General features: G+C 45.6%; 1 protein-coding gene across 1 annotated transcript; it reads left to right on the top strand.

The window, feature by feature from the left end:
* Positions 1-384: 384 nt before the first annotated feature.
* Positions 385-15,421, top strand: XNDC1N (XRCC1 N-terminal domain containing 1, N-terminal like; the record flags this gene model as incomplete). The annotated part of the gene is made up of 10 exons (XM_080912735.1): positions 385-409; positions 4,111-4,259; positions 6,085-6,226; positions 7,806-7,961; positions 9,593-9,771; positions 11,965-12,050; positions 12,240-12,412; positions 13,730-13,805; positions 14,588-14,718; positions 15,189-15,421. Exons 2-10 carry the CDS (start codon positions 4,215-4,217, stop codon positions 15,419-15,421), a joined length of 1,221 nt encoding a protein of 406 aa, XP_080768861.1. The 5' UTR covers positions 385-409; positions 4,111-4,214.
* Positions 15,422-15,827: the final 406 nt, after the last annotated feature.

Here is a 15,827-nt window from a genome sequence, read left to right as displayed (position 1 = left end):
GCACGCGGGGTTTTGTTGTTTTGTTTTTAGATGTAGCAACTGCTATATTTCTTCAGTGGAAGTCATCTTTCAGAAATAGCGGCTAATTTAGGACTCAAAATTAGTTTCTGGGCTACAGTGGGAAGGCTTGGAGCCAGAAGGCGGGGTCACGGAACGGAATTGGCGGGAGAATAAGATCCGAGCACCAGAGCTGAGGCTACTATGACTTAAAGTTTATGGACGCCGGTGAGAAGGGTTGGGTTTTGTCATCTGGAGAGAAGGAGTTGAAAGGGAGGAGGGTGGCCAGCAAGAAAGTGAACAGAGCCCCGGATTCCGGGGTTCTTAAACCTTAGAGAGACTAAGAGCTGAAGAATTAAATGGGACCTCAGTGAGCCGCAGATACTGTGATTCTTCCTTTTACGTTAGATAGGTAAGTAAGAATGAGTCAAACAAAATCCCTGTTCTCTAGGAGCTCACAGTCTTGTCAAGAGATAACCATTTAGTTGTTTCTGAGGAGGCATTTGTTAAACACTAAGTGAGAATCGGCAGAATGGAGCTGTTACTTTGAACTGATTGCGTGTGTGTGTGTGTGTGTGTGTGTGTGTGTGTGTGTGTGTGTGTAATTTTTAAAGAGAGCAAGAATTCCAAGCAGGAGCAATAGCATGAGGAAAAAGAAAAAAACTTAAATGATGAATAGATTAGAAAGCCATTTTGGCTAGAAATGCATTAGGATTCATAAACTTACATGAGTAGGATGTTGAAGAAAAAGTCAGATCTGATAATATATGTGATGCTTGAGGTGAAGGCGAAATTATTTGATCAAGACAACCCTGTCGTGAGCATAATGCCTGAGATTCCAACATTTGGGAGGCTGAAACAGAGGGATCTGGAGTTAAGGGTTGGACTAAACAACATAGTAAGACCTTCATCTCAAAAATAATTTCTTGGAGGCCAGCAAGATGACTCAGTGTTGGAGATATGGCTCAAAGGTTAAGAACGCTTCTTCAGGAGACCCAGGTTGAGTTCCCAGCACCCACATGACAGTTCGCAATCGTTTGTAACTCCATTTTCAGGAGATCCTACATCCTCCTCTGGCTTCCTCCAGCACTAGGCACACATGTAGTATATATAGGTACATGCAGGCAAAATATTCTTACACATAAAATATAAATCCACTGGGTAGAAGAAAAGATGGCTCAGTGGGAAAAGGCAGTTGCTACCCAGCCTAGTGGTCTGCATTCCATCTCCAAGACTAGTATGGTAGAGGAAGAAAATCTGACTCCTACAAGCTCTCCTCTGACCCCTGCACATCCACCCACCCACACAAAATAAATAAATGTAAGAAATAAATTTAATAAAAAATATTGGCTAGCCTGGGTTACATAGCAGAGACAAAGTCAGCCAGGACTATGTAGCAAGATTGTGTCTTTAAAAAAAAAATCTTGAGAGACCCTTACCTAAAGACATTCAGATATTGTTAAAACACTTGTTACTAAAGAATTATTGAACCTGAATGATGAATACCTAAGAGTTCATTTACTTTCTTGTATTTTTGCATATATTCACATTTTCGGCCTAGGCCAAGCGTGGTGGTGTATTCCTTTAATCCCTGCACTTGGTGGTAGAGATAGGTGATTCTCTGTGAGTTTAGATACCAGCCTGTTTTACAAAGTTAGTTAGTTCCAGGACAACCAAGGCTGCTCCACAGGGAAACCCTGCCTTGAGAAGCCAAAATTTAATAAATAAAATTTTAGTTGGAGAGCTAATTGCATTAAAGTGTGTTTTGTGCAGAACCTGAGTTCAAATTCCCAGCACCCACATAAAAACCACAGGAAGCTGGTTATGGTAATGAAAACCTTTAATCTGTGCATCCAGGATGCCGAGGCCATCCTAGTCTGCATAGCCAGCTCTAGGCTAGCCAAGACAGTGCTTTTTTATAAAGAGACCAACAGCAGCTAGTTGGTCCCTGTAACCTCAGTACTGGGAAGTAGAGGGTCCTGGGGGTTTACTGGCAAGCCCTCTTAGCCAATCTTCGAGCAAAGTTGAAAGTCAAGAGCTCCTGTCTCAAAAGTAAAGGGGAGAATGACAGAGAACACCTAACACCACAGGCCTTGTGAGCATGCTCTGTGTGCACTCGTAAGCAGTTAATGAGCTGTGTGTGGCGACTCACACTTAAATCACAACACTTGGGAAATGGAAGCAGAGTTGTCATGAATTCAAGATAAGCCTGAGCCACGCAGTGAGTTCTGTACTCACCTGGGCTACAAAGTGAGATTATGTCTTTGAAAAAATAAAAAAACCAAACAAAAAAACCAAACCAAAAATGTTTAGCAAAAGGCCAACCACAATACGCAGTTGAAAATTTGTGCTTACTTATTTATGGATAGTTCTTGCTATATTGCCCAGGCTGGCCCTGTACGAATATTTTTTATTCTCCTGTAGTAATTGTCATCTCTGAGACTTGCTGCCTCCCTTTGCTAACCTAGGCTTCATCCTAGAAGCTTCTAGCATCTGTACAGTTTTATCTGGGCCTAGAATATTTTCAGCCTCTGATATTTACTGCAGAATAAGCACATCCTTTCTTGTTCTTTCTGAACTTTGGCTGGCTGGTTCAACTCAGCTGTTCTAGCTCGAACCCCAACCCCCAGCCCCCAAGGTTGACTGATTCACTTTGGCTTCTTTCCACTTCTCACTGAATTGCCCTGCTTGGCCTCACACTAACTCTAGCAGTCTGTTCTAATCTTCTGGCTTATCATTCCCTGGCTTGTTCTCTCTCCAACCTGTCTCTATAAAACTCTCCCAATAAAACTGCCTCCTCCCCCTCTTCCTTTGTACTGTCCCCTCTTAAGTAGCCACTCTTAACTCTCTGTTCTCGTGAGAGTTGGGCAGATCCTGTTCTGTCAAATTTTTCTCTGACTCCTCACTTTGTCTGCCTCTAAATTCGACATCACTTTCAAGTTTGTGCTTCCTTCTACAAACTAACTTTACCTTCATTGTTTGTATTAAAGCTAATGGCTGAGCCACGCCACAACTAGAAACTGTTTTTCTTTTCCAGTAAATAACACAATCTCGGGATTCACAGTGTGATCAGATATCCTGTAACATGCCACCAAACTCTCCCTCCCCCTCCCCCATAGCTGGGATAATGGGTGCAGGGTGCTGTATCTGGCTCCTGTGAGCTTATTTATTTGTATTTATTTGATGTACATTTGGTGTTTGGCCTACATGTATGTCTGTGTGAGGGTGTCAGATCCTCTGGAACTGGAGTTACAGACAGCAGTGAGCTGTCTCACTGCTGGGATTTGAACTCAGGTTTTCTGTAAGAGCAGCCAGTGCTCTTAACCTCTGAGTCATTCAAAGACAAAATAAGTTAGAAAAACAATCTTGATCCATCTTTCAAGCCCAAAAATATTTTATTTTGAATCAGGGTCTTATGTACCCCAGGTTATCCCTGAACCTGCTATGTAGCACAGGCTGGCCTTAAAGTCTGTGTCCTCTTGCTTTAGGCTCTCAAATGATGGGATCATAGGCATGGGATACCATGCCCACCTTGGAGGAATAAAGAGCTATTGTAGAAAGATAAACTGAAAAGACAACTCTGAGTTATAGAATGTATTCAGTTACATGGTTGTTGCCCATCCTTATTTCATCCTAAGGCCATAGAGATGGATGATTTTCAGCACCATTCATGTTCATGAGCACTGACTTAAACATACATCCAACATGACTACAATTGTTTTAATTTGCTGCTTTGTTTCCCCGAAGCTTTCTATGGGGGGGGGGGCGGGGTGAGGGCTGTCTCTAGGCAACCCAGATCTGTTCCCTGCAGACCCTGAAGGCCCTGAGAACGGAAGCAACTACTTTAAGTAAATAATCCTTGTTATCAAAGAGTGAGTCCTGTGCCTTTAATCCCCACCTTTGAAGGCAGAGGCAGGCAGATCTTTGATTTGAGTTCAAGGCCAGCCTAGTCTACAGAGTGAGTTCCAGGACAGCCACGCCTGCAGAGAGAAACCCTCTCTGGAAAAACAAAGACAGAAACAAACCAAAAATAAGTAACTTATTTTACTTTTGTTCTCTTTGGTTCTTTCTTTTTTTCCGGGAGTAATGTAAGGATTCTTGTTCTCCCAAAAGCTACCGAGAGCAAAACATAGTGTCACCGTGGTTACAGAAGACATTCTGGAGGACGCATATCTGCCTCACACTTAAGGAAGCTGGTGGTCCCCTGGTGGTTCCCGATGGCTCCTGTGAAGATCAGCCATGTGGTGTCATTTTCCTCTCAGGTATGTTAGTACCCGCCACAATTGCTCCTCTCTTGGTAATGAAAAGGAATGGATAAATACAGGAGACTGGCTGTGCTTTGTAAATAGCTGACAAAGCCCTGTCTATACCAGAGTCCCTAGATGGCAGTTTGGTCATTCTGCTATGGAAATTAATCAAGGGAACTCAAGGCCATGCTTGACTATGAGGATACAGTGACCACCATCCAATATGCTCACTTTCTGAATGCCGACAGTTTCCATCTTTGCTAGATCCCAGGCTGTGGGCCCAGTGCCAGTCTTGTGGGGATGGTTAGAACTTCCCACCAGTTATCGCTTCAACCGTTTATCCCCCTCTCTTTCCTTCCACTACACTGATTTTTTTTTGAGGGGTGCCATTGGCATTTGGGTGGCCAAGTCTATTTTACAGCAGTATCTTTGCCATGGTGGAATATTTAGCATCCCTCATGGCAATATTACTACGTGGTGATTATGACAGTCAAAAGACTCCCCACACAGGGCTCGAGAGATGGCGGAGTGGTTAGAGGACTTCTTGCAGAAAGCGTAGTTTCGATTCTTGGCACCCATATGGTGGCACACAACTGTACTTAACCCTGGTTTCGGGGAACCCAACAGTCAGATAAGTGATGATCACACGTGAATCCTGGCAAAACAGTTGTACTCATAAAATAAAAGTAAATTATTTTTTTAAAGCCCTGTACATTTCAGAGAGCTTCCTTAGATGGTGCTTAGGAACTACTATATTAACCCACAAAATTAACTAAAAAGTACTTTCGCCCTCCTTACCTGTTGGTTAGTTTGAGCTCTCCTCATTGTCTTTCTCCTCTTTTTTCTTCGTTTTCTTGAGACTCGAGATCTATTCCTGACAGGCACAGAACTCTCACCAGAATGGCCTCTAACTCAAAAAGATGTACCTGCCTTTGCTCCTGAGTATTGTTTGCTTTTGTGGGTCGGTTTGCTTGTTTGAGAGAAGGTCTTGGCCTATAGCCCAGGCTGGCCTTTAACTCAATTGTGTATCCCAGGTTGTCCTCCAACTCTCAGATCATCCTGCTTCAGCCTCCTGAGTGCTGGAATTCTGGAGATGTAGCGCCATACCCACCTTCAACTGTTGTGTCATAGAATCTTTCAGAACTCTGTAGAGACTGTTCTAGAAGCTGAAGAGAGGGATGAAGGCATGTCTGTAGACTCCCTTCCCAACCCATATTTTAGAACTTTCCTTTTATTTTATGGGAAACACATTTACACACATGTGAAGTTTACAGTAAAAAGAAAGATTTTATGGCGGAAACAAACAAACTGAAAAAGAGGACAGTCTTTTGCTGGTTGTAGTGGTGCACATCTATAATTCTAACCTTTGGGAGGCATTTATGTTTGAAGCTAGCCTGGGCTACATAAACAAAAAATCTTATTTCATAGAAATTTTGGAGGTAAATGAATGTGTCTATAAAGGTCTTATGAGTAGAGAACTATTGATATAGTATAATGTTAAAAGCTCTGTTCTCAGAAACTTGGGGTTGTGTTTTGCTCAGTTATTAGCCAGAAGACTTGGGTCGGTTTTGAAGCTCCCCCAGCTCTGTCTCCCATGCTTCAGGTTATTTCTCTAACTAAGCAGAAGTAGTGGTAACAACCCAAGAGTCTATAAGAGGATTGAGTAAAGTCTGATGAGTGAGTTAGAGGTGAACGCCTGAGCCTCAGGCTGCTGTGTTCCTATGGATACCCCTGGTGCTTTCTGTCATGTTGGGGAGTCTCAGCGGGTCTGGGATGGGAAACATCTCTTATTCTTAGGTATCCTATTTTCTCTTGAGAGCTCTTCCTCTCTCTGATGTAGGATCCCAAATACCCTGTGGAGAACTTGCTGAACCCAGACAGTCATAGGGGACCTTGGCTCAGCTGCCCTCAGGACAAGACTGGGCAACTGAAAGTGGAGCTTCAGCTGGAGAGGGCAGTGCCCATAAGCTATATCGATGTCGGTGAGTGACTTTTCAGGGCCTGTGGGACCTCACTCTGTCGGAGTAGTCTTATGAAATTAGCCCTGCCTAGATGTGAAGAGAAAATGTGGTCTTTGCCCTTGGGGAAGGTTCGGTGTTGAAGAACCCCAGCGTCTTCATTCATGGAGAATACAGTGTGATACAGAGGCCCCATTGGTAAAGTCCTTGCCCAGTACGTGAGGACTTGGTTTGATTCCACAGACCCCACATTAACACCTAGGCATGGGCCTGGGAAGTTGCTCAGTAGGAAAAGCGCTTGCCATACAAGTATAAGGATCTGAGTTTGGATTCCGAGAATCCATGAGAATCAGACGGGATAATCCACATCTGTAATCCCAGTGCCCCTGTGGAAGACGGGAGGCTCACAGACAAGCTAGTGTGATCAACACACCAGCAAACAACAGAGACAGCCTGCCTCAAACAAGGTAGAAGGGGAGGGGACACACGGCCAGATGTGGTGGCATACTTCCTGTATCCCCGCCCTTGGGAAATAGAGATGAACTTCTGCCTGGAGATCACTGATACGAGGTGTAGTTGTATGTCACCTTGACACAAGCTAAAATCATCTGAGTGGAGGGAGCCTCAATTAAGAAAATGCCTCCACTTCAAGGCCAGCTTGGTCTACAGAGTTAGTTCCAGCACAGCCAGGGCTACATAAGGAAACCCTGTCTCAAAGAACAAAAAACTAAGTAAAAGAAAGAAAGAAAATGCCTCCATAAGATTGGGCTGTAGGCAAGACTGTAGAGCATTTTCTCAATTAGTGACTAATGTGGGAGCCCTTTGTTGGTGGTTCCTGGTTTCTGTAGGAAAGCAGGCAGCCGGGCAGTGGTGGTGGTGCGTGCCTTTAATCCCAGCACCTGGTAGGCAGACGCAGTGGATTTCTGAGTTTGAGACCAGCCTGGTCCACAGAGTTAGTTTCAGGACAGCCAGGGCTACACAGGAAAACACTGCCTTGGGGAAAAAAAAGAAAAAGAAAAGAGAGAAAGCTAAGCAAGCCAGAATTCACACCCTCCATGGCCTCTGCATCAGCGCCTGCCTCCAGGTTCCTGCCCTGTGTGAGCCCCTGTCCTCACTGCTTTCAGTGATGAACATTGGTGTGAAAGTATGAGCCAAATAGACCCTTTCCACCCCAACTTTGCTTTGGTCATGGTAGCCTACTTGACAAATTCCAGGCCATAAAAGACTGTCTTTGAAAGACAATGTGGGGATATTGGAGAGATGGCCGAGTGGTTAAGAGCACTGTCTGCTCTTCCAGAAGGTCCTAAGTTCAATTCCCAGCAACCACACGGTGGCTCACAACCATCTGTAATGGGATCTGATGCCCTCTTCTGGTGTGGGGAACAGTGTCTCCCAGGGCAGGTTTCAGGTTGAGATGGCAACGGTGACCCTTCACCATCATTTAATGGCCTGGGGTTTCCGTCCATTGCAGTTGGGAGCTCCTTGTGTGACTCCACATGTTGCCAGCGCATCGTGGCGTCTGACTGCCGTAGAGTGGAGTACCCCCTTCCCACCCACACTGACCTGCAGTCATCCTCATCCGCCTTCCACTTTCTGTCCTCAGGTAACTGTGGCTGTGCTTTCCTACAGATCGACGTGGGTCGTTCTTCCTGGCCCCTGAACAGACCTTTCGTCACCCTGCTCCCTGCAACCATGCTCATGTCCCTCACCGACTCAAAGGAGGGAAAGAACCGCTCAGGGGTCCGGATGTTTAAAGACGGTAACAAGGGCAAAAGCAGAAAGTCAGATGCAGCACAGAGGCAGGTCTTAGTGCCGCTGGGTGTGGATGGTGGAGGGAACCTGGCAAGGGTTAGCTTCATCTGATAGGGGAACAGGGTAAACTAATGTTTGTGAGTTCTTCCTGGTGACAGTGTTTGGAGTATATATGAGTATGATTCATATGTTTACCTCTGACACGTTGGTGTCTGACTCGTTGTGTTTCTGTCTGACTCATTGTGTTTCTGGGTTTTGGTTATTGAGACAGGGTCTCTGTGCAGCCCAGACTAGCCTTAAATACTTCCTGCCCTCGCCTCCCAGGCACTGGAATTGCAGGCATATACTGCCGCACCCGTATCAATACATGTTTTAATTTAAATAATTTTGTTTAATTTCTAGCACGACATAAAAGAAAAACGCATAGACTAAATTTTGCTGGCCATATTTATCTAATATATAGTTTTTCCTGAATTCTGCTTATGCAAATCTGCACCCTCCGAGCACTGTAACAGATGCATAAGCAATGATTCCTGGACTCTGAGGAATACTGTCTGTTCATTTGTATTTAAATTGGACATTTTTGTCTGGTAGAGTAAGAGTGAGATGGAGGGTGTTTTTGAGGTAACTGACTAGATTATGTTAGGAATCAAAAATGTGAAGTTTGGGGGGCTGGAGAGATGGCTCAGCGGTTAAGAGCACTGACTGCTCTTCCAGAGGTCCTGAGTTCAAATCCCAGCAACCACGTGGTGACTCACAGGCATCTGTAATGAGATCTGGTGCCCTTGTCTGGCCCTTAGACTTACATGCAGGCAGAACATGATGCATAGTAAATAAATCATTTTTTTAATTAAGTCTGTGGTATTGGTGTCTGATACTGTGGAGGCTACACAGAGTGTGCAGGAGGTCGAAGCCTTGTGTTCAGTCAGGAAGGTAGAGCCGGGTGTGGAATTATGATGGGGGAGTGGTTAGAAGACAGGGAACTAGGCTGAAAGGGCCCCACCTCACCTGTTTCCAACCCTTTCCCTGAGCAGCACAGCCTGGAGGGATGTGTGCTGGTGACCCCCATTCTTCCTCTTGGCATTCTCCACACATTGGCCTTGTCTCTCTTCTCATGTGAATGTTCTCCTTTCCTGCCTCCTTCTCTGTTGTTTGAACTCATACGTGCACGCGCGCATACACACACACACACACACACACACACACACACACACACACATCCCTCTCCTTTTCCCTCGCCCCCTTCCCTCTCTCCAGGGTCTCATGTAATGTAAGTAGACCTCAAACTTGCTTTGCAACCAAGGCTAGCTTTGAACTCCTGACCCTCTTGCCTCTACTTCCCAATCACAGCCATGCACATTCATACCCAGCTCCCCCCCCCCCCGCCTCCCACATTTGTAAATATTTATTTCTATCTTTTTTTTATTTATGTAGATGTGGGAGGGGTGGGTATATGTACTTGTACCTGAGGAAGCCAGAAGAGGATGTGGGATTCCTGGGACTAGAAGTACAGGTAAATCACGTGACCTGGGTGCAGTGCTAGGAACTGAACTCTAGCCCTCTGTAACAATAACACATGCTCTTAACTACTGAGCCATCTCTCCAGCTCTTCCTTTTTATTCTGATTCTTTTATTCAGATGATTTTCTGACTCCAGCCTCAGGAGAATCATGGGATCGACTTCGACTGACCTGCTCCCAACCTTTCACACGCCATCAGTCCTTTGGCCTGGCCTTCCTACGAGTGCGTTCCTCTCTGGACTCTCTGACTGACCCTGTAATGGATCGCTCAGACCCTGGGAGCTCGGGGCTTACCCAGGTATGGTCAGTGGTGGGGAGAAGGTTTACTTTTCTCTCACTTTTCTGTTCCTAGTTAGAAGCTGATAGTCAGTTGAAAAGTAAACAGAGAGAAAGAGAATACAAGACTTTGTGTATATGAACTCATGACATGATTGACCCGCGGTTTGGTTACGTGGAAGGATTTTATCGTACACATGAGAAGAGAACAGTCAGAGGCACCCAGAGGAATCCAGAGCAGAGAGAAGTGGACTGAACAGGGCCTGAAGACTTGACCTGGCCAGGGCTATCAGAGAGAGAGAGAGAGAGAGAGAGAGAGAGAGAGAGAGAGAGAGAGAAAATAGCAGGCAATAGCAAATAGATCATAGTGAGAGAAACATGGACACGAGAGAGAGAGAGAGAGAGAGAGAGAGAGAGAGAGAGAGAGAGAGAGAGAGAGGCTGTAGCAAGAATAGCAGTGTTGTCTTAGTCAGAGTTTTTATTCCTACATAAACATGACCAAGAAGCAAGTTGGGGAAGAAGAAGTTTATTCAGCTTACACTTCCATATCGCTGTTCATCACCAGAGGAAGTCAGGACTGGAACCCAGGCAGGTCAGGAAGCAGGAGCTGATGCAGAGGCCATGGAGGGATGTTACTTACTGGCTTGCTTCCCATGGCTTGCTCAGCCTGCTTTCTTATAGAACCCAGGTCTACCAGCCCAGGGATGGCACCACCCACAATGGGCTGGGCCAGGGATGGCTCCACCCACAATGGGCTGGGCCCTCCCCCCTTGATCACTAGTTGAGAAAATGCCTTCCAGCTGGATCTCAGCGAGGCATTTCCTCAACTGAGGCTCCTTTCTCTGTGGTAACTCCAGCTGTGTCAAGTTGACACAAAACCAGCCAGTACAAATGTTATAGGGGAAATGAGGAGATAGAAGCCTGTGAGCTCAAGGGTGGTTAGGGAAGGAGAAGAGAGGACAAGGGCGGGATGCTTGAAATGTGTGACAGGTATTCCTGACACTGAGGGAGCATAAAGGCCAGCATGTACCTTGGTCCCCACCACAGGCAGCCATGTGTCCTTTCTGCCAGTGAGAAGAGGAATGAGTCCTTTTGGTAGAGGAGAGCTGCTGGCTTCTATCTAACCACCAGAAATCCTCCTAGAGCCCATTTCTGGATATTTACACTGCCTTTTGCAGTTTGGGGAACTGGAGTCGGCTTTGGACCTAAAACACCCTGGTTTTGTGGAATAAATTCCTCTTTTCTTTTCCAGAGCAGAAATGTGAGTGAGCCTTGAATAGAGTCTGCACAAAGCTGTTGGGCCCGTTGATCATTAGCCACCTCAACTTAACATCATGTTATTTCTGGGTTTGCAGGGAGTTCTCACTTGAAAGCCCCAAGGCAGCCCCACTGCCTTCCAAAGCCCCTCTGTATCTTTAGATATGTGCCTGGCTGTATTTAATCTGAGCACTTGGGAGGCAGAGGCAGGTGGATCTCTCGTAAGTTTTTGCTTTAAGACAGGTTTTCTCTATACCCCTGGCTGTCTCTGTAGACCAGGCTGACCTTGAACTCAGGGATCAAAAGTGTGAGCCACCACTGCCCAACACCAGAATAATGTTTAGGGGTTTGTTTGGTTTTTGTTTGTTTGGGTTTTGGGGGGGGTTGGTTTGGTTTGTTTGGTTTTGGGAGATTTGGGGGTCTGGGTTGTTTGTTTGTTTGTTATTTGAAGCAGGGTTTCTCTGTGTATTAGCTCTGGCTGTCCTGAAACTCATGCTGTAGACCTGGCTGGCCTCAAACTCACAGAAATCACCTGCCTCTGCCTCCCAAGTGCTGGGATTAAAGGCATGAGCTACCACTGCCAGGTGGAATAATGGTTTTGTTAATGTTCAAATTAAAGTGTATTTTATTATTTTGAGACAAGGCCTTCCTCTGTAGCTGATCTTGAACTTTCAACTATGCAAGTTCATTTTATTTATATAAAGTATGACACAGATATGTATTTTTAAAGTTTACAAGAGACAAATTTAAAAGTTTGCATATTCCATCAGTCGCCATAGGCTGGTTTTATCCAATAGTCTGGATTCTTTTAATCACAGAGCCCTTTTGATCATGACAAAACCCTGAGCATACAAAAATCTCAGCATTATAGATTGTTCATTGCAGATACCACCATGTTCATTCCTAGGCAGCAGTGTCCTCTGCTGGTGAATCTGGGTATTCTCCATTTTCTCCTCAGGACTCTTCTGATGTGCCGGAGTCTGATCCTAGCCCCTGGCTGACTAATCCTTCTATCCGGAGGACATTCTTCCCAGATCCCCAGACGTATGTACCTGCTGTTGATCTTTCTCCCGTAAGGAATAGACCATAGAGCTCATGGGCACAAAAAACCATCCCATGGTCCCCTGATTAATCACTTAAGGTCTAAACATGCCAGACTCGCAAGCTATGTTTCTTGGTTCAGGTAGAATAATGTCTGTATTCTGAGTGGAACCAAATACTGTTTCTCTGCAGGAGCACCAAGGAAATTTCAGAGCTCAAGGGTATGCTGAAGCAGTTGCAGCCAGGGCCTCTGGGGCGGGCAGCCCGCATGGTGCTTTCTGCTGCCCGTAAGGCACCTCCAGCCAGTGTTGTAAGCCCAAACAACAAGCTTGGAGAACCAGGTTCCAGTCGTCCCGAGAGTGCAGGTGAGGCCCCATGTTTGTCCTTCTTCCCTGACTCTACCATAATGTACTGGAATAGCTCACTGGCTTCCAGCGAGAGGGAAAAGTTGTCAGGGAAAAGAGAAATTCAGGGTCAGTAGTCAAGATCATTCTCGGCTACATAGAGAGCTCCAGACCAGCTTGAGTAAAAAGAAATGTCTGGTCATCTAGCGCTCTCCTGGAGAGGACGCTATTCTCAGTGTGGCAGCTGTTTCATTGGTGACGAGCACAAGGACGGGGCCAGCCTGCAGTCACGGCTTGTTTACCCACTTGAGATAAGATCTCACCATTTAGCTCTCAGCTGGCCTAGAACTCACAGGATACCTGCCTCTGTCCCCCAAGGGCTGAGTTGAAGGTGTGTGCCACCACGTCCTAACTTTTTACAGCCTACTCACAGATACTGTGCCGTTTGACAGGTGTCACCTACACTCAGAGGGGATCTCGGTACAGTCAGTAGGTAATGGGAGTCATTTCAGAGGCTGTAAATGTCTCTCATTTTAAAGAGGAGACTGGGAAGAAACCTAGCATTTGAGGATATCTACTACTGATAAGGTACCGAGATTGTGTAAGCACTTTGAAATACGTTCAGTGCTGCACCAAGTGTTTCTGAAATTCCGAATAAATAATAGCGACTTGGTTTTTGTTAACACTCATTTGACAGGTATTTAATGAATATCTCTATGCAGATGATGCCAGAGATATCTATAATGAATAAATATAAATAACAGTGCTCAAATCTTAATAAAGAAAGGCTGTCTGTGTCACACAAACCTAAAGCTAACCTATGATAAATACTTTGAAGGAGGGGCAGGAGAGTGGGTGGGATGCACTCTCATACAGGTAAAGGGTGGGGGGAAGGTGAATGTGATGTGGGGGTGGGGCTTATGGAGGGGTAACAGGGAAGTGGGATATTATGGGATAGGGGATTGATTGGTGGGGGGAGTAACCAGGAAGTGGGGTATCATCTGAGGTGTAAACGAATGGAATGATTAAAAATAATAGTAATACTTTGAAGGAAAAGACCATAGAATGACAAGATTTCAATCAGAAAATCCAGGGAATAAGTATTTTTTCTTGTTCAATCTCAAATGAAATGAGATTGAACAAGAAAAAAAAAATTAAGATAGAATATCTCAAAAGAAAGGGAAAGTGTGGAGGCCTCTTGTAAATAGCTGGACTGTTTGATTTTGTTTTTCGTTGAACCTGCTGCCCTCCAGCCTCGGCTCCCTCAGTGCTGGGCTTACAGGCTTGTGACACCGTGTCGGAGTGATGAGAAATTATTAATGAGTGTTTCTAACACAGAGTCCAGAGCAGAAGAACCAGACGGGAAGATTGCCGCGGACAGAAGGAAGAGGAGGAAAGTGCAGGAGCATAGGAGGTAAGCAGCAGCCAGCCTGGCCCACTGCGCTCCTAAGCCCTTCCCGGATCATCAGCCCGGAAGATAAGCAGAAACTGGCTCTGGAGTGAACCAGAATCAGATGTGCACGCTGCTCATGATCAGAATGTAAATCTTATGTCTCAGGCCCGTAATCCCAGCCCCTAGGAAGCTTGCACGTTGGACTGCTTCTAGGACGGCTGGTCTACCGGGATATACAGCAGGTGTCAGGCCAGCCTGAAATCGTGGTTGCTGGTATCCATGGGGACAGACAAACCCATGTGGAGTGACCAACATGCATTTGGAATTTCTTTGGGAGTTGATTACAAAAAAAGTCCTAGAAATAATCTTACTCAGCTTAGAAGTATCTTTAACCCATATTTCTAAAGGCTACTTTTATGGTATGTATATAATATCTCAATTTTAAAATTAAAAACGGCCAGGCATGATAGCTTATGCCTTTAATCCTAGGAGCTGAAATGCAGAGACAGTCAGAACTTGAGTTCTGGGAAAGCCTGGTTGAGCAAGTTCTAGGCCATAGGGCTACATAGTGAGACCCTATCTCAAAATTAACTAATTTTTAAAAACTGAGGCCAATGATGGAAGCTCTGTTGTCAAATGCTCAAAGGTTAACTGCCTTCCTCCAGGTCTGTCTTATCTAGTGGAAAAACAAGAACTTGGAGTTAGTGTTTCCACTCCCTTCTACATGCTTCTGGTCTGGATTCTATACCTCAGCCTTTGCAGTCTCTCCCGGATAGCTGGCCTTAAACTGTTCTTTCCCACAGACCGTTGTCCAACTCAAGTTCTCAGCCACATAGGAGGGGGACAGGAAGGACAAGGCAAAGACAACACCAACTTCAGATCAAAAATGGTGACAGTGGTGTGCAGGCTACTGGACAGTGTCCCATTTGTTCAGGTGAGCTGCATCTGTCACCCTGGGGGCGGGTGGGTGTCATCCAGGTACAATAGGAGGCCCTGTCTCAAATAATCAGTTGGAGAAACAAGATATGCAGTATCACCCTCTGCCTTCATAAGTGCATGCATATGGTACACACACACCAGTCTCACTCACACACACACACACACACACACACACACACACAGTTTTCGTTTGTCCAAGCCTGGTAGCAATGTTCTTTATGCTCATAGCTGACCTTTCCCAGTAGACTCAATGTTCTGTAAGAACATCCATATCCCTCTGCACCTAGTAAGTGTCTGATGAATGTTTGACAGACATATGATAGTGTCTCTCAGGTTAGAAATACTCAGCCATGGGAGACTTCCTGAACACTCACTGCACTGTGGCAGTAGATACTCCCTTCGGCATCTGGGGACGGCAGCTTGCCTGGGAGCAGGTCCAGTTTAATTGTCTCCTTTTCTCCTTAGGTTCCTTCAGTATTGAGACTCTTCCCCGGCACGCTGCCACTTGTGGAGAGAGCTCCCCACCCCAGCCAGCTTCTCCTGCCTCCTTGTCTTCCTCGGAGTCCGTGCTTTGGGTGTCCTCCCCAGAGAGCTCGCCACCTCCTTCCTGGGTCCAGTGCCCTATTTGCGAATTACGGTTCTCAGCAGGAGAAATAGAAGAACATGCCAGCTTGTGTGGAGACGTTTTTCCAGCCTGAGCAATAATGTTCTGTTGACCCTGTATGTCGGAGCCTGGGGAATGTATCTCTTGTGACTAAGAAGGGTTGGTTCCCCTCCCTTCAGCTATTACCTCAGGACTCTGCCTGGCTGAGGACACCGTGGACCCAGCTTGCTTCCCATTCCTGTTGCCAAGGCTTTGTCACTATGGTACCCAATTCTCATAAGGATATTTTCCCCTTAGAACATATTTGGTAGAATTGATGGTCTCTCCAAGGCCTTAGGACTCTATCTAGAATGTGATTTCTAATGCCCATTTACCTGAAAGGAAAACTGAGGTCAGCCAGAGGGAAAATATTGCCTGAAAAATATAAAGTCCTATGATGTTCTGGGAAGATGAGTCTTGAGCATGAAACTGACACCGAGTTCCATATGACCTTAACCTGT

Source organism: Micromys minutus, assembly GCF_963924665.1.
Source record: "Micromys minutus genome assembly, chromosome: 2".
In the NCBI taxonomy this organism is placed as follows: Eukaryota; Metazoa; Chordata; class Mammalia; order Rodentia; family Muridae; genus Micromys; species Micromys minutus.
This window is presented reverse-complemented; position numbering and strand designations above follow the sequence as displayed.